Source organism: Arvicanthis niloticus, chromosome 23, assembly GCF_011762505.2.
Source record: "Arvicanthis niloticus isolate mArvNil1 chromosome 23, mArvNil1.pat.X, whole genome shotgun sequence".
NCBI classification, from domain to species: domain Eukaryota; kingdom Metazoa; phylum Chordata; class Mammalia; order Rodentia; family Muridae; genus Arvicanthis; species Arvicanthis niloticus.
In genome coordinates, this window is record NC_133430.1 from 10,613,500 (window position 1) to 10,633,209 (window position 19,710).

The 19,710-nt window shown below is 51.1% G+C and overlaps 1 protein-coding gene across 1 annotated transcript in view; it reads right to left on the reverse strand.

Annotated features, from left to right (window-relative positions):
* Window positions 1-18,038, reverse strand: part of Cyp46a1 (cytochrome P450 family 46 subfamily A member 1) — a 28,041-nt gene extending 10,003 nt beyond the window's left edge. The window contains exons 1-6 of the mRNA XM_076921226.1: window positions 17,783-18,038; window positions 10,373-10,453; window positions 9,603-9,684; window positions 5,878-5,951; window positions 5,373-5,459; window positions 317-455 (exon numbers count right to left, since the gene is read on the reverse strand). Coding sequence (XP_076777341.1) covers window positions 317-455; window positions 5,373-5,459; window positions 5,878-5,951; window positions 9,603-9,684; window positions 10,373-10,453; window positions 17,783-17,901 — 582 coding nt within the window. The 5' untranslated portion in view covers window positions 17,902-18,038. The remainder of the gene's footprint in view (window positions 1-316; window positions 456-5,372; window positions 5,460-5,877; window positions 5,952-9,602; window positions 9,685-10,372; window positions 10,454-17,782) is intronic.
* Between the last annotated feature and the right edge of the window lie 1,672 nt (window positions 18,039-19,710).

Genomic DNA, 19,710 nt, shown 5'->3' on the forward strand with positions numbered 1-19,710 from the left:
AGCCATATCCCATACACTGACCCTGTCAGTGTAGAGGAAAATGGAGCCAGGCAGGCCTCAGAGAACATCCATAGTAGCCTTGACCAGCTGAAGCCAGTCCCAGTGCCTCTGAGGGTGCATTTCTGGAGCCAGAGTCAGAACCCCAATCTCAAACTAGGTCACTTTTAATAACCAAGAAGATGAAACTCATGGAAACCATGCAGAGCCCAGAGGAGAGCAGAGCCCAGAGGACAGCGGCTGAGCTACAGGAGAAGGAAGAAAGGAGGAGGCCCCTAGCCTCCCTATCCCGCCCCCACCAGCCAGCACCACCCATCACCTTGGCCAAGATGTCGATGGTGGCACAGGTCAGCATGTCCTGCATGGACACCGGTGTCTGTCCATCCGCTTTAGCTTCTAGGATTTCCACCAGCTGCTCCGCCTTCTCGTTGAACGTCTCCATCAGACTAACCAAGGAGCTAGGGAAGCAGGGTAGGTGGCCCCTGGTCACCACCCTGTCTGTGTGGGCGGCCCCTGGCCCTGTCTGTGTGGACAGCCCCTGGTCACCACCCTGTCCCCTCCATTCTGCCTCAGTGAGGCAGGTGGACCCTGTCAGCCTCCCAAACCTACTCCCAGACTGGGCCTGAGCCAGAGCAACTGAACCTAGCCCTGAATGGACACTGTCCCTTTGCCCCACCCACCCCCTCCTCAATGGTGTCACAGTTCTCTGCCACTGAGATGCCTCCATTCTGACTTCAAAAGAATGTGAAATTCTGGGGTCACTTACATTCCTAGACACAGATGTATGGAACCCCCTCCCTCCCCTCTGTGTGCCCCGTCTGCTCCCCTTTACCTGCCCAAGCCAGGACACCACCTGGAGTCTCTGGTTTTCCCATCTCACTCCTGATCCTGAGCAGCCACAGAGCCTGAGTCTAAGGAAGTGGTTTAATTCCGCTCTAAGCAGAATTGAGACCCCAGATGCCATATGCAACTCAGCTCCACAGCCACTGTGTCCTCTGCCCTGGGACACCTCCCAGGCACAGAACTTAGAGAGGTAAATAGAAGGAAACACTCCAAACTCAAAACCAGCAGCCTCGGGAGGCAGGAAGCAAGGAGGGGAGCGGTACATTTTCCATTACATATTTCTAAGTTTTTACCGAAAAAAAAAAATGATGTTTATATAGTTAAAAGTATTGAGTCATAATCTGAGGAAAGAGTACATGGATAATTTTTGCCCTGTTCTTTTAAGATTTGTATATTTTTGTTTTATGTGTACGGGTGTTTTGTCTGCATGTAAGTGTGCCACACGCATGCCAAGTGCCAGTAGACACCAGAAGAAGGCTTCAGATCCCCTGGGAACTGGAGTTAGACAGTTGTGGGCCGTCATGTTGGTTCTGGTACTTGAGTGTGCACATGCACACCTGCACATGGCTGCTGCACACCTGCACATGGCTGCTGCACACCTGCACATGGCTGCTGCACACATGCACATGGCTGCTGCACACCTGCACATGGCTGCTGCACACCTGCACATGGCTGCTGCACACCTGCACATGGCTGCTGCACACCTGCACATGGCTGCTGCACACCTGCACATGGCTGCTGCACACCTACACATGGCTGCTGCACACCTGCACATGGCTGCTGCACACCTGCACATGGCTGCTGCACACCTGCACATGGCTGCTGCACACCTGCACATGGCTGCTGCACACCTGCACATGGCTGCACATGTGGGCAGATCAGGGACAAGCAGGTCCTCTGCAAGAGCAGCTCTTAACCACTGAGCCGTCTCCCCAGCCCCTCTGTTCCACATTCTTCATCTTGAAGTTTATATGGAAATTTGGAATTATCTTCAAATAGAGGGCTTTTAACATCAACGAGGAAGTATAGAAGAGAGACAAAGAACGTTTTTTTAAATTGGGAAAGAAAACGAGCAATTCATGGTCCTACTCTGCCTTGGGGCCTCACCGGCTTGCTGACTCTTCCCTGGCTGCGGCCAGCTAAGCTGCTTATCCTCAAAACCTTGGAAGCAACTGTTGCTCTTAGGGAGGTAAAAATCCCCCTCCCACTGCCTAGGGAAGGGATGGGCAGACTCTGCCCCCTGCTGACTCCTCCCTGTCACCTCTGGCTGTTGCTCCGCACAGGTCCCTCCACTGTCCTTCCTCCCACTAGAACCTAGACACCCCCCAGCTTCCAGGTGGTGCTGAGGACAGTCTCTCAAGCACTAACGCATGATCCTAATGTCTAGGTTTCTCTTCATCTGCTCACATGGTCTGCAGGGATGTAGTGAGTGGTTGGATTATGTTGTTCTTGGTTTGTTTGTTTGTTTGTTTGTTTGTTTTTAGCAATCACAGTTGGGTGAACTATTTGGGCAATGTATGGCTGGCCAATACCATGTGTGCACACTGCACATGGGTGCACTGCTGGCTGTCAGAGGACAACCTGTGGGAACTGGTTCTCTCATTCTTCCGAGTGGCTCCCAGGAATCAGACTCAAGTTGCCAGGCCTGACAATAAGTGCCTTTACTCACTGGGCCATCTTCCCAACTCCAACACTCTAGTCTTTTATGAAAAAAAAAAAAAAATAGACCAAGCTCTCCTAACAAAAGTAAAATCTAGAAAACTAGAAAGTGTGTCAAGGATATCACGCTCACATACATAAAGTGAATAAATAAAAAGCAGAAAGTGGGAGTGTACTTCCCAGTTCTGCTTAGAGCGTCAGCGACACTCTGTGGGAACAGTGGCTGGAAACCGAGCCACCAGCACTTCCTATTCACCCCTCACTGGTGACTCAGGACTCACTCAGCCTCGTAATGCCTGCATTGTTCAAAGTCCTGTCCCTACAGCTTATACTGCAGGTGTGCACAATGAAATAGTATCTCTGAGGTAGCACCTTAATACCTGGTAAGAGCTCCCACAAATGCAAATGAATGTCCAGACTCTGAACTGCCACCTGAGAGAGCCAAGATGTCATACCTGTGCCGTGTGTGTCTCTGAACAATGAACTGTTTTGCTCAGGGGTTAGAGATGTGTGCACAGTGCATGCGCACATGCATATGGGTGTGTGGGTGTACCCATCAAGCTTGGTGGCAACTATCTCTGCTAGATGAGCCATCCTACCGGCCTGATCCTCATGTCACAACTCCATGGTTAGAACCATCTGGTGGGATCTATGTCCCCTTCATAACCAAGGGCAGGGACCATGGAGCTCGGCTGGCTCTCACTAATGGAGCTCGGCTGGCTCTCAGTCTCCACTGTTGTCCTTTCCAGCCTCACTTTGGCAGAGACAGCACTGCCTGGGTGTGGCAGGAGCCTGGGTGTGGTGGGATTGTGAGCTCTGCCCTGGAGGGGATATCTAAGCTGGGTATCAAAGAGGCAATAGGAATTTCCTAGAGAGAGCACATTGTAAAGAAGAACATGGTGGCTGCAGGATGTGGGAACCAGCCACTAGTAAGGCAGGTACAGACTAGAGGTGAGACCTCTGTATTTCGGTTGACAGCCACTAAAGGCCACCAAGCAGTAGGCTGAGATAGGTCTAAGTTTTATTGACATCTGTCCAGGACATTGAAAAGGTTGTGTTGAAGAAAGAAGATAGGGGGTGGGGGGCGGTGTTGATGGTTTGTCTATGCTTGGGCCAGGGAGTGGCACTATTAGGAGGTGTGGCCTTGTTGGAGTGGGTGTGGCCTTATTGGAGTAAGTGTATCACTGTGGGCATGGGCTTTAAGACCCTCATCCTAGCTGCCTGGAAGTCAGTATTCTGCCAGCAGCCTTCAGATGAAGATGTAGAACTCTCAGCGCCTCCTGCACCATGCCTGCCTGGATGCTGCCATGTTCCCGCCTTGATGATAATGGACTGAACCTCTGAACCTGTAAGCCAGCCCCAATTAAATGTTGTCCTTATGAGAGTTGCCTTGGTCATGGTGTCTGCTCACAGCAGTAAACCCTGACTAGGACAGACGGTTATAGGAGAGACTACAGGGACAGCTTAGAAGGGAATGCTTACACAGATTATTCATTCTAGAGGGACCTTAGAGCCAAACCCCTGACTGACCCCTTGCCCTGACTCCTACACAATGGTAACATGGCCATCTATCTCAGACTACCAGGGTGTATTGTGTGATGTGAGTCTTGAAGAAGGATGGGGTGTCGTCACCAGGCCCTAGGCCTCATCACCAGGAGACTCCAAACAAGCCCAGGCTGCAGGACACTGTGCCAGCGGGCACTTGTGGGGAAGAGGCAGGCAGATCATTTGTGAGTTTGAAGCCATCCTGGTCTACATAGTGAGACCCTATCCCGGAAAACAAACAAACAAAACCAAAACAATTCACATATACACATTGAATATATGAATGTAGTTGCTTTGTTTGAGGTGGGGTCTCATAGTGTAGCTCAGGCTAACCTAGAACTTGTGGTCCTCCTGTCTGAGTCTCCTAGATACTGGGTCATCATACCCAGCATCACCATACCCAGTACAATAAACAGGGATACACACAGACAGACAACAAAATTATAAATCAAATGTAGTTCTAGCAACAATACGTCAACATGAGTAAATGACTTTTTTCTATAAACTTGAAATGATATCTACATAAAACATTACCTCCCTCAGAATGTTAGACACAGACTCACCATGCTATTCCATGACTACGAATGGCATTTATGCCCAAGAGAAGCAAAGGCACATGTTCACACAAAGACCTGTGTGCCGGTGTATCCTGGTGGCACTGTTCATGGTATCTCCATAGTGGAGACAACCCAATACCTACTCACTGAATAAACACATACGGCAGCCATGTGGTAGAACGTTACTCACCAATGAAAAGGAAGTAAATATTAGCACAGGCTACCACCATCATAGCACAGGCTACCACCATCAGTCATGGTGAAAGGATCGAGATATGAAGGACCACATACTGTTAGTCTATGTGTGTGAAATGCTGAGAATCCAGAGAGTGAGTATGATAAGAATTAAGGGATATTGGCGGCTCAGATCTACGATGAGCAAAAAAATCAGTTGGATGATACATTTTAAGTAAGTGAAGTATATGGAATGCAATGTATAACTCAATAAAAGGGTTATTAAAAAAATAAGGCACCATCAAGAATTAAAAAGTAAAATGAATGAAGTAAAAGACGCAGAGACAGAGTGGGGGCAGTTTTGGATAGCAGGGGCTGTGTCCTTGTCCCCACCTCCAGCCACTGGGGTCATGTGGCCCTCAGTGTTCCCAAGCCAGCCAGATGGGGACCTCCCTCAACTTTCCCTCCTGACCTCTGATGTCCCCGAATTTCCCTTCATCTGGGAAAGGTCCCTGAATGAGGTCTCCCCACCAATGAGCCCTCTCCAGCCAGCACTACCCCGTCCAGGCAGGGCCGGTGGCTGTCCCACATGCTCACCTGCGGCTGAAGGCCAAGTCCATGACTCTTCTCTGCTTGTACCAGCGCCCATAGTCACATTCAGACACCAAGCCCTGGCCAAACAGTCTGCAAGAGACAGGAACTGGGTGCCAGAGAGAAGGTGGGAGGCAGGAGGGACTGCTCTGTGGGCATGGGGTCACCTCAGGGTTGAGGGAAAGACTCTGGGACTTGGTGGGGTGATGGCTACTTCATGGCGTGGATATAGCCAGACCATAGGTATCAGTGTGGGTAAGACAGTAAGTGTGACACTGTCCATTTAGCAGGATAAAGAGAAAGTGTGACATGTGTTTCAAAACATCATGTGCATCCTAAACCTGCCATAGATATAGCAAGGTGACCCTATGTCCCAGCATTAACAACACCCCCCTGCCCCTATCTGCCTCCAGAGGGGAAAGGATGCCAGTCCTGGGAGCAGGGCCACCATGCACAGGGCAGTCATCATGTGTTTTGCTCCCAGTGGAGTCCTCATTCCTCTGGTCCTTACCTCTCCCCAAACACGGTCTGAATCGCACGGTACATCTTGGAGTCCTTGTTGTACTTGGTGGACATCAGGAACTTCTAAATATCCCCCCAGACAATACAGTCCATGAGAGGCTGCAGTCAGCACATGGGCACCAGCCAAGCCCCGGCCCCAAAGGGAACATAACAAATACATGGCCGAGTGGACTCCTGGCCACATACCAGGGGGCCTGTCTTTAAGCAAGAGCAGTTGTCGGGGGATGTGGAAAGGGGTCCAGAGGTGCCGAGGGACTGTCTATGAGCATACAGCTGGAGTGGGCATGGAACCGACACCCTGCCTGCCAAAGCCATGAGAAAGTGGCCCACACTGCTGTGAAGCCTTTGAAACACAGGAGAGACCCTCAGGATACGCTCACTGTCAACAGCCCCTGGCCAGCCTCCTTACTTTCTGGAGGAAGGACCATCTTGCCTCTCAAAAGCTATGTCAACATCAATATCAATGTTACCCAACAGCCTCTGAGGCAGTCTAGCCCAGGAGAGAATGGCTTGGGCAGGGTGCAGCGTCCTGCTCTGTATTTGCTGACTCCACAGCCCTGGGTGAGGCTCCTTCTTTGGCCCTGGTGCTTCTTGTCAATGATGGCAGTGAAAGGGTGCCTGCCTGTTCCAGGTTGGAGTGAGGGGTCAGTCACTTCCGCAGCAAGGGAGCCGAAAACGGCGCCTGGTACACAGCAAGTGCTCACTAAGTGCCAAATGCACATCAGCAGCCTGGGGTTTACTCCCTGCCCATCAACCCTCAGATGTCCATGCTGGTCTACATGCATCTTACACATGGATGGAAAACAGAGATTTAGAACCAGCACAAGAGATCTGGGATGCCGCAGAGTTTGTAGTGTTTGCCCAGCAAGCACAAAGCCACAGGATTCATCCCTAGCACTGAATAGAACTGGCATGGTGGTGGATACCAGTAATGCCTGCACTGGAGAGGGAGGCAGAAAGACCAGAAGTTCAGGGGTCATCCTTGGCTACACAGTGAGTTTCAGGCCAGTCCAGGCTATGTTGGACTCTGTGCCAAAAAAAAAAAAAAAAAAAAAAAAAAAAAAAAAAATGGAAGCAAGGTGATGTTTGTGGTGGACACAGGATTTGAACAGGCAATCTGAGGCCAGGTGCAAGGAGAGGACACCAGATTCCAGGCTGAGGGATGTCCACATCCTAGGGATAGTGGGGTAGGCAGCAGAGGCCACATGGCCCAGTCTGAGACTAAGTTTGATCCTGGAGCCCTGAGAAGGAATTGGGAATTTCTCTACACTGGAGCTCCTAGTTCCTGTGGGCTCCACTCTGAGGCCTCAGACCAAGCTTTCAGCTGAAAGGAGACCCCAGAGGTGGCTTTGCACCCTGAGATACCCCAAGGACCTGAACCCCACCCCACAAACCCCGATTGGTAAATCAATCTCTGCTATCGCCCCACCCAGCCAAGTCCATGATAATAAATGCTACTTTCCTACTCCTTTCAAAGGTCCCTCACATCATAAGCCCCTCCTCAACTAAATGAGAGTCCCGACCACTGAGCTAAGTCCGGACCACTGATTGCCACCACAAGGTTATCTCCCGCAACCTGCTGTCCAGAGGCCGGGAATCCATGAATGACCACTGAGCTTAGTTTAGGGGGTCAGAGAGAGACACAATGAACCCCTTACTGCTCACCCCTTCCTCTGCTCGCCTCTGCTGATGCCACACCAGAGGCAGGAACAGCTAAGGGCTTACTCTCATGCTGCGGACAACCACAAAACTGGGCAAACAGAAACGGATGAAGTGTCTAGTGTCAGATGCTCGGACACATCACGTGCAAATGTGTACTGAAAGGACAAAAGAGCAAGGCTAGGAAGGACATGGTGACCGAGGGCTACTCTAGCTTTCTGTCCAGTCAATTCCAGGACAAGGACACTAATGGAGACCCAGATATGGCCCAGCAGCCGTGCTAAGTGGGGCAGAAAGACGTCAGGCTCCAGGTAGGCTGCGGGAGGCTGGCAGTTTTAGGCCAGCATCCTGGAGGGGAGCTATATGTAGAAAGAGCCCTCTACACGGGGTCCTGAGCACTGTATGAGCACACCGTGTGTGTGTGTGTGTGTGTGTGTGTGTGTGTGTGTGTGTGCACGCGCGCGCGTGCGCGTGCACATACACAGTAACACTGCATGATCTGAGATAGCAGAATGAATGGGCAGCTGTCAGCTTTGAGGGTCTCAGAGTTCACACAAACCACAGGTGGTTGAAGTAGTCCTTGCCAGAACACACCAACCTTAGACACCAAGCCCTCTAGAGAGGCTGCAGGTAGCTATTCTCTCTCAGAGGGGCTGGAGTCAAGTCTGGTCTAGCCTACACTACAGACCTTCAAGCAAGGCTGGAAAAGACTCATCTGCAAGCAAGTCACTGGTCAAGCTGAAGTCTGGCACTCTTTAAAGAAGTAAACAATAACCCCCCCCCAAAAAAAATTTTTTTTTGAGACAGGGTCTCACTCTGTAGCTCAGGCTGACCTGGAACTCACCATGTGGGCCAGGCTGTCTTTGAACTCATAGACCTCTCCACCGCCATCACTGTCTCCAGGTCTCCAGGGTGCTGGGATTAGAGGTTTATACCACACCAGACAAAGTCATAATCTTTTCAGTGATTTCTAACTTTGTTGTTGATGCCATGACTATACAATCAGTCCATGAAATTCCAGATTAGGGCTGGGGATCCAGCTCAATGGTGGCACCCTTGTAGAACCCAGGCCTCAGGGTTTTATCACCAGTATCATCAAAACAATACAAAACAAGCCTCACTAGCAGTGGGCTGGAGAGATGGCTCAGAGGTTAAGAGTACCTACTGCTCTTACAAAAGGCCCAAGTCCAATTCCTAGCACCGGAGTCCAGTGGCTCACAAATGCCTGTAAATCTAGCTCCCGGGGACAGCAGCCATCAAGATTCTGCAATATGTGCTCTCATGTGTGCATGTCCACATACAGATGCAGATACACACATAGTTAAAAATAAATCTTAAACATACACGCATATATACACATGCACACACACGCACATGCATGCATGCATGCTCATGCAACCACACATACACACACACACATGCATGCACACACATGCAAGTATGCATGCATGCGCAACCGCACATACACACACACATTCACACACGCATGCACACATGCATGTGCGCCCACACAAACACACGCACACACACACATACATCCCAAGTTGTACTGAATTGTACTTTGTCTCTCTCTGAGTCATCAGAGCCACCCTGAATGCAGGGAGCCATACCCACAAGTCCACTGTGGGATCAGCACCATCTACTGAGGTGCTGCTGTGTGCCCGGCACAAACTAGAGGGCTCACACACATCAGTTCAACCCCATTTTTAAGCCTGTAAGAGGCTATCACTCCTACTTTACAGATAAAGAAACTGAGGCACAAAATGATGATGTCACCTGCCCCAGGTCAGTGCTCAGATTTGAGTCCATTCCTGTAGCTAGTGGGTGCCTGTTCCTGACAAACATGGCCACACTCCACATATCAAGGGGGCACTTAAGTCCCACCTCTGGGAAGATTAAAAGCATCCATGGTGGCTAGAGTACACAGTGAAGCCTGTCACAGATGAGTGGAGAGCATTCAAAGGAGACCGACTGGAAGAGCAATATCAGTTCCTTGGGCCCAGTGTCACCCACAAACCAGGGAAAGGAAGACATGGCAACAGATGCGTCTCCTACCTTGACTGACTCAGGACTCGTGACGATGACTGAGGTTTTGTGGAAGACATTGACTCTCACAACAGGACCATACTTCTTAGCCCTGGGAACCGGAAGTGACTGTTAATTCCCCCAAGCACGAATTCCATCATTCCTGGCTCAGTGGGGCCCCACTGTCAGGAGGAGTAGCAGAAACATCCCATTCCAAGAGACACTCAGCCTCAGTCAGAGAGCTTCTTCTGGGGCCCAGGAGACCTGGGATGGGAGTGGGGATTGGGCTCTCTTCTCTGTTGTCAACTTATTGTTAAGTCAGGACCCCCTTAAGATCTTTTTCCACATCCATTAAACAAGAGTTGAAATACCTTCCTCTGTCCACAAAAGCAGGTACCAGGAATCAAGCAATATCTGACATTTGGAAGTGTTTTGAAAGGCAGAAAATTACACCCCAAATAGTATCTGTTACCTCACTCCAAGCTAGTTTGCAGAAGAGGAAACTGAGGCCCAGAGATTCTAACAGCTGTTCTAAGGCTCCTTGGTGGTCAGCACAAAGTCTTGGCTTCATACATCCCTGTCTGCCTCTATGCTCAGGGGAGCTGCCAAGGTAGGAGCGACCTGGGTAAGGTTGGTGCTGGGAGTGCCCAGCTGGAAGAAACCCAGTGACCTGGGAGGAAGCACAGGGAGTGCCTTGGAGCAGGGTAGGCACACTGAGAGTTTCTGGGGAAGGAGGTTAGACAAAGTGGGGTTCCTGCTGAGAAACCCAGAGTAAAGACAAGAGACAAGTTGGGGCTCACCAATCCAGAAACACGTCTTGGAGCACCCGGCCACAAGCTTCGTCCTTTTTCCAAAAGTAGGGGAGATGTCCAAGAAGGAAGCTAGAAAAAAGGGAGACATTAGGCCTGGTAGTGGTCACCCTCCAGGGTACCCTTCCCCCTCAGGACCAGGAGAGGTGGTCTTGGGAACTGAGGCTGAGGGAGGTGCTGGCTTGAGGGTACCAGGCCCAAGATGCCAATGGTGCAAAGCCTGGTCCAATGGGTACCAAAGGCTTCCTTAGAGAGTAGTCTTACTTCAGTCCCTTCAGTCAGAGGTCCATGGCTGGCACTGAGGAAGGACTCAGTAGCCTCAGGCACTCATGTGACATTCGCCATGTGCCAAACCCCATGATGATCCCCAACATCACCTGGTTAGGTTACACACCACCATCACCACCATCATCATCTATAGGTCAGATGGAAACAAAGTGGTAAAACCATTTGCAGGCATCAGGCAAAGCCCCACAGCTTCTCCTCAGGGGCCAGGACACAGGACATGCAGATCACAAGCACACCTGCTTGCTGTCACCTTGTGGTCATGTGTATCATTTTATTCTCTTTGCTTTGCAGCCTCTTGAAGAAGGTGGCCGTGAAATTACAACAGGAATGTTTGTTCTAGGTCACAGGACCCAGGGACAGACCAAAAGACAGCAAGTAAATAAGGTGCTAGAGAATCCGGCGACAGAAAAGCAACCAGGCTAGGGTGTGACTCTGCTGGCAGAGTGACTGCCTAACATGCGAGAAGACCTGGGTTCCATCCCAAGAATCGCATCAACTAGGCATGGTGGTGCACATCTGTAATCCCAGGACTCAGGATGGTGTGTGGAGGCAGGGGGATCAGAAGTCAGGCCATCCTCAGTTACATAAAGTTTGGAGCCAATCTGGGCTAGAGCTTGAGATGGGGTGGTGAATAAACAGAGTGGCAAAGTAACAGGGACAGGTATTGGGGGGGGGGTGACATTTAATACAGATAAAGGACACCCCTTTACAGGCTCAATGAAGGGCTGAGAGATAGCTCAGTTATTAAGGAAATCACCATGCAAGCACGAGGGCCTGAGTTTTCATTCCAAGCACCAACGTTTAAAGAAAAAAAAAAAAAGTTATGGAAGATTACCCTGCAACCCCCATGCTGAGGAGATGAAGCTGCTAGTGTGGCCAAATTGGTGAGCGTGGGTTTAGTTAGAAAAGATGTCTCAAGAAGTAAGGCATAAAGTGTTGAAGAAGACCTCCGGCATCTCTGGCCTCTACACACATCCACATGCACACACTACACACATACACCACACACACAATACACACAGAGGTAGTTTGTGAGCTAGATACACATCTATGTGAGATTTGGCCACCACATATGACATTCTGGACATCTCTGGACACCAGAAAGAACATTCCAGACAAATGGGAAGAGTGAGTACGATGGCCCTGAGGTATGTGCTTGGGTAGCAGGAGGATGCACATGCTGAGGTAGAGTCCCAGAAGAGAAAGCGGCACAAGGTGGGGTCACCAAGGTGGGAGGGTGGCTGCTGGGAGGCACTGTGCACTTTGACCTCAGCGAGGTGTGGGACACTGGTAGGTTTTAAGAAAAGCACAGAGAGGATCTGACTTGGTCCTATATGGATCCTTTTATAGCCACACTAGAAGTAAAGGCAGGTCAGGTGCAGAGAGAAATCAGAGGCGGCAGCAGCCAGTGGAGATGAGACATAAAGAGTAACAGGCAGACAGAGTGACAGGGTACAGACAGAACTGGGCTGCGGGGCTGTGGATCAGCAAGAGGGTTCAGGACAGAGGCCATTGGCCTTCTCTGGTTCTACCTAAAGGAGGAGCCTCATCAATGAGCTCAAACTCTGGGACAGCTGTAGGATACACAAGCACCAAGAGCTACAAGGAAAGCTGTGCCTCAGTTTGCTTAACTTCTTTCTCTATCAACATTCGCCAACCTGGGGTCACCTGGGATCCCATGAGTTACTTTCTTGTTGCAGGACCAACAACCTGAGGCAGGCAGTTAAATCAGAAACATGGCTTTGGATCTGCTAATTTATGACAGCCAAGGAACCAAAAAAAAAAAAGGGGGGGGGGGCTTGTAGCAGTGGCTCTCAACCTGTGGGTCTCAACCCTCACAAGGGTTGCATATTAGATATTTACATTAAGATTCATAACGGAGCTGGCAGTGGTGGCATATGCCTTTAATCTAGTATTTGGGAGGCAAAGGCAGATGGATCTATGAGTTTGGGGCCATACTCATAGATCAAGTTAAGTTTCAGGATAGCTAAGGCTACATAGAGAAAACCCATCTTAAAACAAACAAACAAACAAACAAGATTCATAACAGTAGCAAAGTTACAGTTATAAAGTAGCAACAAAAATAATTTTATGGTTGGGGGTTTCATCACAACAGGAGGAACTGTATTAAAAGGTCTCTGCGTTAGGATGGTTGAGAACCACTAGCTTATAGGATAGGAAGCAGAGACAACATGTGGAGTCCAGAGAACAATCTTTGCTAAAACACAAGATTGAAAGTTCACAGGAAGGTCCTATGTTCCAGCCAGTATCCAGACAAAGCCACAGGGATGCAGGGAAACAAGAGGACACAAGGACTGGAACATCATGACAAGGTCACAAAGCAAAAACACAGCAACTAGGAGTGTGAGTCTGCACTGCTAGGTAGGAGGCAGCAGAGAGAGGTGAGCAGAGGAAATGCCCCAGTCTGCGGGCCAGGGGTGGGCATTAGGGCAGGGTGGGCACCTGGGGCTGGCAATGGCTTCAGCAACATGGGTAGAAAGGCAGCGACCAAGGCTGAATGGGAATGAGTTCAAGAGCTGGTGGGAGGGAGACTGGAGGCCATAGCAGGGTCTGCAGAGGTCTTGCTGTGGGGGACAGAAGCTGGGGGTGAAGAGAGGGTAGAGAAACAGGCTTTTCAAGATGGAGATTGGTGTGTCATGTTATATACAGATGGGACAGACACAGAAGAAAACTGGTGGTATAGGCAGGAAGGAGGTGCCACTGGGGCAGGGACACTGAGCCAGGGGACAGACTTGCTCTGGCCAAGGCATCTGTGGACACCGGCAGGAGCAGCTGGGAGGTGCCTGTGGGCTGTGGAGCAAGGGTGGGCAGCTATGGCAGCGGAAGCCTGGGCAGGAATCTCTCCCCGGCTGCTCTATTTGCTGGGGGGAGTGGGAGGCAAGAATAAAAGTTGAGCATGCGATTGGAGGGGGAGGCGGGGCGGGGCTGAGAGAAGGCAAGGATGCCGCCTGGAGAGGGGGTGGGTGAGTGTACTAGAGCAGGAAGTGGAGAGCAACTGAGGTCACTCCTCAGAGGGATCTTGGAGAAAGGTGAGCTGCAGGCACCACGTACACCCATAGGCTGTATTTCCAGAATCATATGTTCCTCATTCCTAAAACTATACAAACTGAGGTGGATGTTCTCAGTTGAGTCACCTCTCCGATGTTGGGTCCTCTTTCCTCTCCTGAATATGTCTGACTCAAAGGTCTGCATCTGGGTCAATTACAAACTAGGGAGGCCAGAGGAAGAAAGGAACTAAGGGCTGTTCCCTCTGGCTCCAGCAGGGGGCACAAGAGAGAAAACAAGCAGGGAGATCTGGTCCTGGATACAGGAAGGTAAAACTGTTAAGGTGAACACTGGGAAACACCTCCCCCCCCACACACACACACACAAAGAAGCCACTTGTCATAGCCCTGGTGATAGATTGAATATGTCAGGGCAGCACTTCTCAGAAAATCCGCTTTCCCATAAGAGCGACTGGCCAGCTGGGGGTCTAAGGATCCTATGGACTTGGGTCATAAAAGAGCAGGGACCACCTAGAAAGCCTACTGTAAGGCCACAAGAGAGATGTCCCCACAATGGTTGAGAAGCAGGCTATCCATTGCAGGTTTGCGCAGGTAAGAACCACGTGTGTGTCTTATGCCAGAGGTAGCGAGTGCACAGCTGGGAACGGAAAGTCCACTGGATGGTGACATAGAACAGGACTGGGAGTGGGGCTCTCCCACGACTAAGCCCTGTCTGTGCTTTGCAGAACAGTCCCCATCCTAGACAACTCATGAACCGGCAATTCTGAGTAGGAAGAAAAAGCTAACAGTGCCTCCATCAGACCATCTGGGAGACAATGTCAAGATATCTATCTCAAAACTAATTCTAAAACTAGGTTAAAGAAGACCCTTTGTCATCAAGTTGTATCCACTGCACAGTACCAGGAGAGCTGCACAGTACCAGGAGAGCAGGGGCTGATGAGGTTTACAGTAGAGACAGAGAAATGAAGCAGCAGAAAGTGTTTGTATAGATCAGAATGTGGGGCCCGAGCCTTCAGCTATTACAGGATCAATGCAGTAGGATGCTGTACTTAAGGCAGAGAAGGCACATTGGAGGAGGGCCTCCTGCAGAGTAAGGAGGATGGAGGGCAGGGTTGGGTGCAGCAGCTGCCTCTTGCAGGAAAAGGGCTCCTTGCTCGCAAGCTGGCACAGCCAGGAACTGATGCTGTTACACAGGTTTCCTATCAACCACAGAGTGGCTAGTCACAGTTTATGAGTCCAGACTTTGAATGCTAGGGCCTCTTATTTGTGCTAGAAGATGTTCCAGAACTTTCATTTAGTTGTTTTGTATTTGACCACCAATCCAGTTTGAATCCAAATCTTTGGATGTATGCATTGTTCAGTTCGCCTACTAAAGAATCTGGGCCGGTATGCTCAGCCTTCTCCTCACACCATTCTCCCCTCAGCACACCTGGAAGTCACAGGTAGACTCTGGTGTAAGAGATGGATCGAAGGACAACACAGAACAGACAGACTCAGATTGTTCTGGGTAGGGTTGTTTTTGTTTGGTTTTGTCAACCTAACGCAGTGAAGGTCATCTGAGAGGAAAGAACCTCAAATGAGAAAATGCCTCCGATAAAGTGGCCTATAGGCCCTCTGTGGGGGCATTTTGCTGATTAGTGATTGATATGGGAGACCCAGCCCACTGTGGGCGGCGCCATTCCTATGCAGGTGGTTCTGGGCTGTATAAGAAAGTAGGCTGAGTGGGCCATGGGGAGCAAGCCAGTAAGCAGCACCCTCCATGGCCTCTGCTTCAGTTCCCATTTCCAGGTCCCTGCTCCCAAGTTTCTGCCTTGATTTCCCCAGATGATGAACTGAAACCAGCAAAGTGAAGTGAACCCCTTTCTCCCCCAAATTCCCTTTGGTCATGGTGATTTATCACAACAGTAGAAGGAAACTAAGACAGACGGCCCTTAGAAACATTGTGCAAAGTGAAAAAAGGCAGACACAAAAGGCTCCAGGTTGTAAGCCTCCATTCATATGAAATGTCTACTACAGGCCATCCATAGAGACAGACTGACCAGTGCTAGGGATGCTGGGACAAGCAGACAGGGTGTGCTTGACAACGGATACAGGATTTCATCTTGGGGGTGAAAGAATTGTTCTAGAATTACTGATGATGGTTATGCAACTCTGTAGCTCGGCTAAACACTTTCAAAGGGCAGATTTTTAAAGTATGCATTGTATCTTTTTTCTTTCTTTCTTTTTAAGACAAAGTGACTAGAGTTCAGTCCTGCCTTCTCCAGAAGCCGGTCCAAACAGATCTGAAAGGCTCAAAGCCCCTGGGTTTAGGAGAAGACAGGGTCAGAACAATAAAAGCTTGCTCGTTTCTGAGCTGTGGATGGATGGCTTAGAAACCGAACCCAGAAATCCCACCATCCAACTGGAAATCTGTACATGTGCCAGATTCTGCTGGGAGAGACATCAAGGCTACCACAGTGAACAAGACAGACACAACAAGAGGTGGCACGGTGACTTAAGGAGCTATAAGAGGACTATACATTCAGAGGTCCAACAGAAGGGCCCCCTCCCTAAGGAGTTAGCATTCTTAGTCAAGCAAGCCATGAGGAAGGCTTGTTTAGGAGGAGTGAAAGCTATAAGCTAAAGGGGTCCAAGGGAAACCCCCAAGGTCAAAAAGAGGGCACAAGGAGGGCGGAGACACATCGGGGAGAAGAATGGCCTCCCTGTGTCTCCAGCCATAGGGGTCACTCGGGTCCACTAACAGGAATTCAAGAATTCAGGCTGCCATGATGGAGATGGTACCTTCCAGAATGTTCGTGTCCAGGGGTCTTTTAAAAATGTGTCTAATACCATTGTTTATTTATTCGTTCAACAGATATTTATTGAGCAAGTAAGTGCAACATGCCAGGCCCTGGAGATACACAAGCAAACCCAACATCTCTGCCTTTCTTGGGCTCGAGTTCTGGCATGGGGCAGTCAACAGGTAGAAAGAAGGTGACTTCAGGGGTACTAGCCTTATAAATTACCCAGGGTGGGGCAGGCCTCACACAGAACGGTTGGGACAGCCTGTTTGATGTGAGAACGAGAAGATACCACCCACAGGCGAGAGAAGGGGAATAGGGAGATCCAGTGGAGAGATGTGGGGGACAGTCAGGCTTGGAACAACCATAAGTATGCAAAAAAGGCAAGAGGGGACAGGTGTCAAGTTGCCAGTGAACTTAGTGTCAGCTTGCTAGCTATGCAAGTATATGCAGTATAGTTCATGTGAAACTGGATTTCTCAATTCTAAAGTCATGGGAAGCCCTTGGGACACTGCCATAACACATCTACTCTAAGTGTCAAAAAGCTTTTGCCAGGCATAGTGGCACACGCCTTTAATCCCAGCAATAGGGAGGCAGAGACAGGTGAATTTCTCTGTGAGTTTAAGGCCAGTCTGGTCTATAGTGAGTCCCAGAACATTCGAGGCTTTGAAGAGAGACCTTGTCTCCAAAAGAGGGGGTGGGGGTGGGGGGAAGCAAAGGAAAGTGAAAGAAAGGAAAGAGAAAGAAAAGAAGAGAAAAAGAAAGGTTAGCTTTTGATGGGAGCCATTGGTAAAGTGACCAAAAACAGAATGGAAATACTGAGGACAAATGAAATGTCCCAGGACAGAAACACAGACACAGAGAAACGTGACCAAAGTACAGTGTTCTGTATTTGGACAGGTTGGCCCTGTCCCAGTCTTAAAGTTAGCAGCGTCCACTTTGAAAGCACGCTGATCTGGGTTTAAATCTAGGCTTACCAACTGTGTGACCTTGGCAGGTGACTTCGCCTCGTGCGCCTCAGTCTGCAGGTCTGAACGATGGGCTAACAGCAGTGCTTACCTGACAGAACTGTCGCTGCCGACACATTTGTGCGGCCCTGCCAAGCGCGGTGGGCGCCCAGCTGCTGCTGCGGCTGTGAGTAATTTGTTACTAAGAATAGTTAGCGCCCCTCTCCGGGCCTGCGTCTCCGAGCTGGCCGTGCGTACAAGACGAGGCTGGACCCCCGTCCTGGGCGCTGGCTCGAACGCTGTCCCCAGATCCCGCGATCGAGCGCCCCAGCCAGGCCCCCGCCCCCACCCCCCGCTCACCTGGGCCGCGGCGGCCCGGGGATGTGCTCATAGCGGCTGCGAGCGCGATGCACGAAGGTGCAGCAGAGGCCGAAGGCGAGCAGGACGGCGCTGCCGAGCAGCAGCAGCCCGGGGCTCATGGCTCCGGGACCGGCCGGGGTCGGCGCTGGGTGCCGAGGGGGCCGGAGGCCGCGACCGACTAGCTGTCAGCGCCGCGCGCCGCCTCGGCCCCAGGCCCCGCGCTCACCAGCACCGCCCCCGCCGCTCGGCTCCGCCCCCGCCGGCTCGACCCCGCCCCGGGCACGCGGACCCGCCAACCACGTCTCCGCCTCCGACTCCAGCTCTCAGGACCCGCCCCCACACAGCCACGCCCTCTTTGAGGCCCAGCCCCAGCTGCCACGCCGTTCCCGCCCAGAGCAAGAAGTATTCACCAATCACAACCTCGCTTTCGGCTCAGACTCCGAGGCCCCGCCCCTTCTACCCTCCCTTAGGCTCAGACTCCGCCCCGAAATAGGCCCCGCCCAGAACGCGTTGTCCTGGCAACCTCGCTTCCTGGGCGCAAGCTGCCCAAGCTGCGGCGCAAATCCTGTCCGCTGGCTCCGCCCCTTTGGCCTCTCCAAATGCCTCTCCGCGTGCAGTGCCAGGCCTCTTCCTTTCTCGTGCAAACCTGCTGGCAACCCTGTCCCAGCCCTCCAGTCTCCGTCTTACGATGACTCAAACATCTCCCTGGAACCTTAGCGCCCCAAAGTTAGTCAATCCCAAAGGTCCTCGCGCTGCGCCTTCATTGCAGGTCGGTCGGTGCAAGCCGTCCGCCCGCCGAGTGCCAGCGTCCGTCCGGAGGCGGCGGACAAGATCCTAGCAGGATGCAGGAGTCCCTAGGCCCGGGAAAAGCCTAATCCTGAGTATGGGTGATGGTCCATAGGAATGTGCTGGGGTGTGTTCCTCCTTCTCACTCGGTGGGAGCGCGAAGTGCGCCTCAGGCGTCTCACTTCCGAGTTTCAGTTCCCATGGGGGACGCTCATTTAGGCCTGGAGTGGATGGGAGGACCAGATGTGTGCTCTCCTTGACTAGATAAAAAGCCTCGAGATTGGGGAGTGGGGGGGGGGGTTGAAGACCGCAGGAGAAGCTAGATTTCTGACTATCCCACCTTGGGTAGGTCCTGGAGGGGTCTGAAGATAGGAAAACAGAAAAAAAAGTGTGGACTGTGTGCCCACGTTTCCGGATCAGCCCCCAGGAGGGACATAGCAGGGGATCCGTGAGCTGCAGGGTGACCGGGAGAGGTTTAGGAGCTGTGCTTGATTTCGGTCTGGAGAGGCCACCTCGGCCTGATCAAGACGGGAAGCCAAGCATTCAGCCCGGGACTGGCATCTCAGTGGCATTGGGGAAATGTGGCTTGCCACCGCGCCCCCGTGTGGTAGCGAGCGGTAGTTGCAGGTGCGCAAGCGGAATCTCCGGTGGCCCTGCTTGGGGGCAGAGAAAGGTCAGCCAATTTAGTTTAGCCATGTGTGAAAGCTCTTGGATTTGGGGGAGGCGATGTGAAGGAAGAGCATGAGACTGCGAGGAGGGTGTAGACTTCTTGCATGCTTTTAGACGAGTTAAAGAGAGTAGACGGAAAAGGCCGTGGGGCATCGTGGTGCTCTCAGGAGAGAGGATCAAAAGTTCTAGGTTAGCTGGCTGTGGTGATACACACCTTGAATCTCAGCACTCAGAAGACAGAGCAGGCCAAGACGACACAGAAACCCTGTCTCAAAAATAAAAAGTTGTAGGCCTTCAGAGTTCAAGGCCAGTCTGGACAACTTAAGACCCTGTCCTAAAAAAATATATTTTTAAAGGGGGTAGCAACTTAGCTTAGTGGAAAGGTGCTTGTTTGTAAATACACGATACAAGGTCCTGGGTTCAATCTCCAATATTGGGAGGGTGGTGTGCAGAGCAGAGAGTCATGGCAAGGT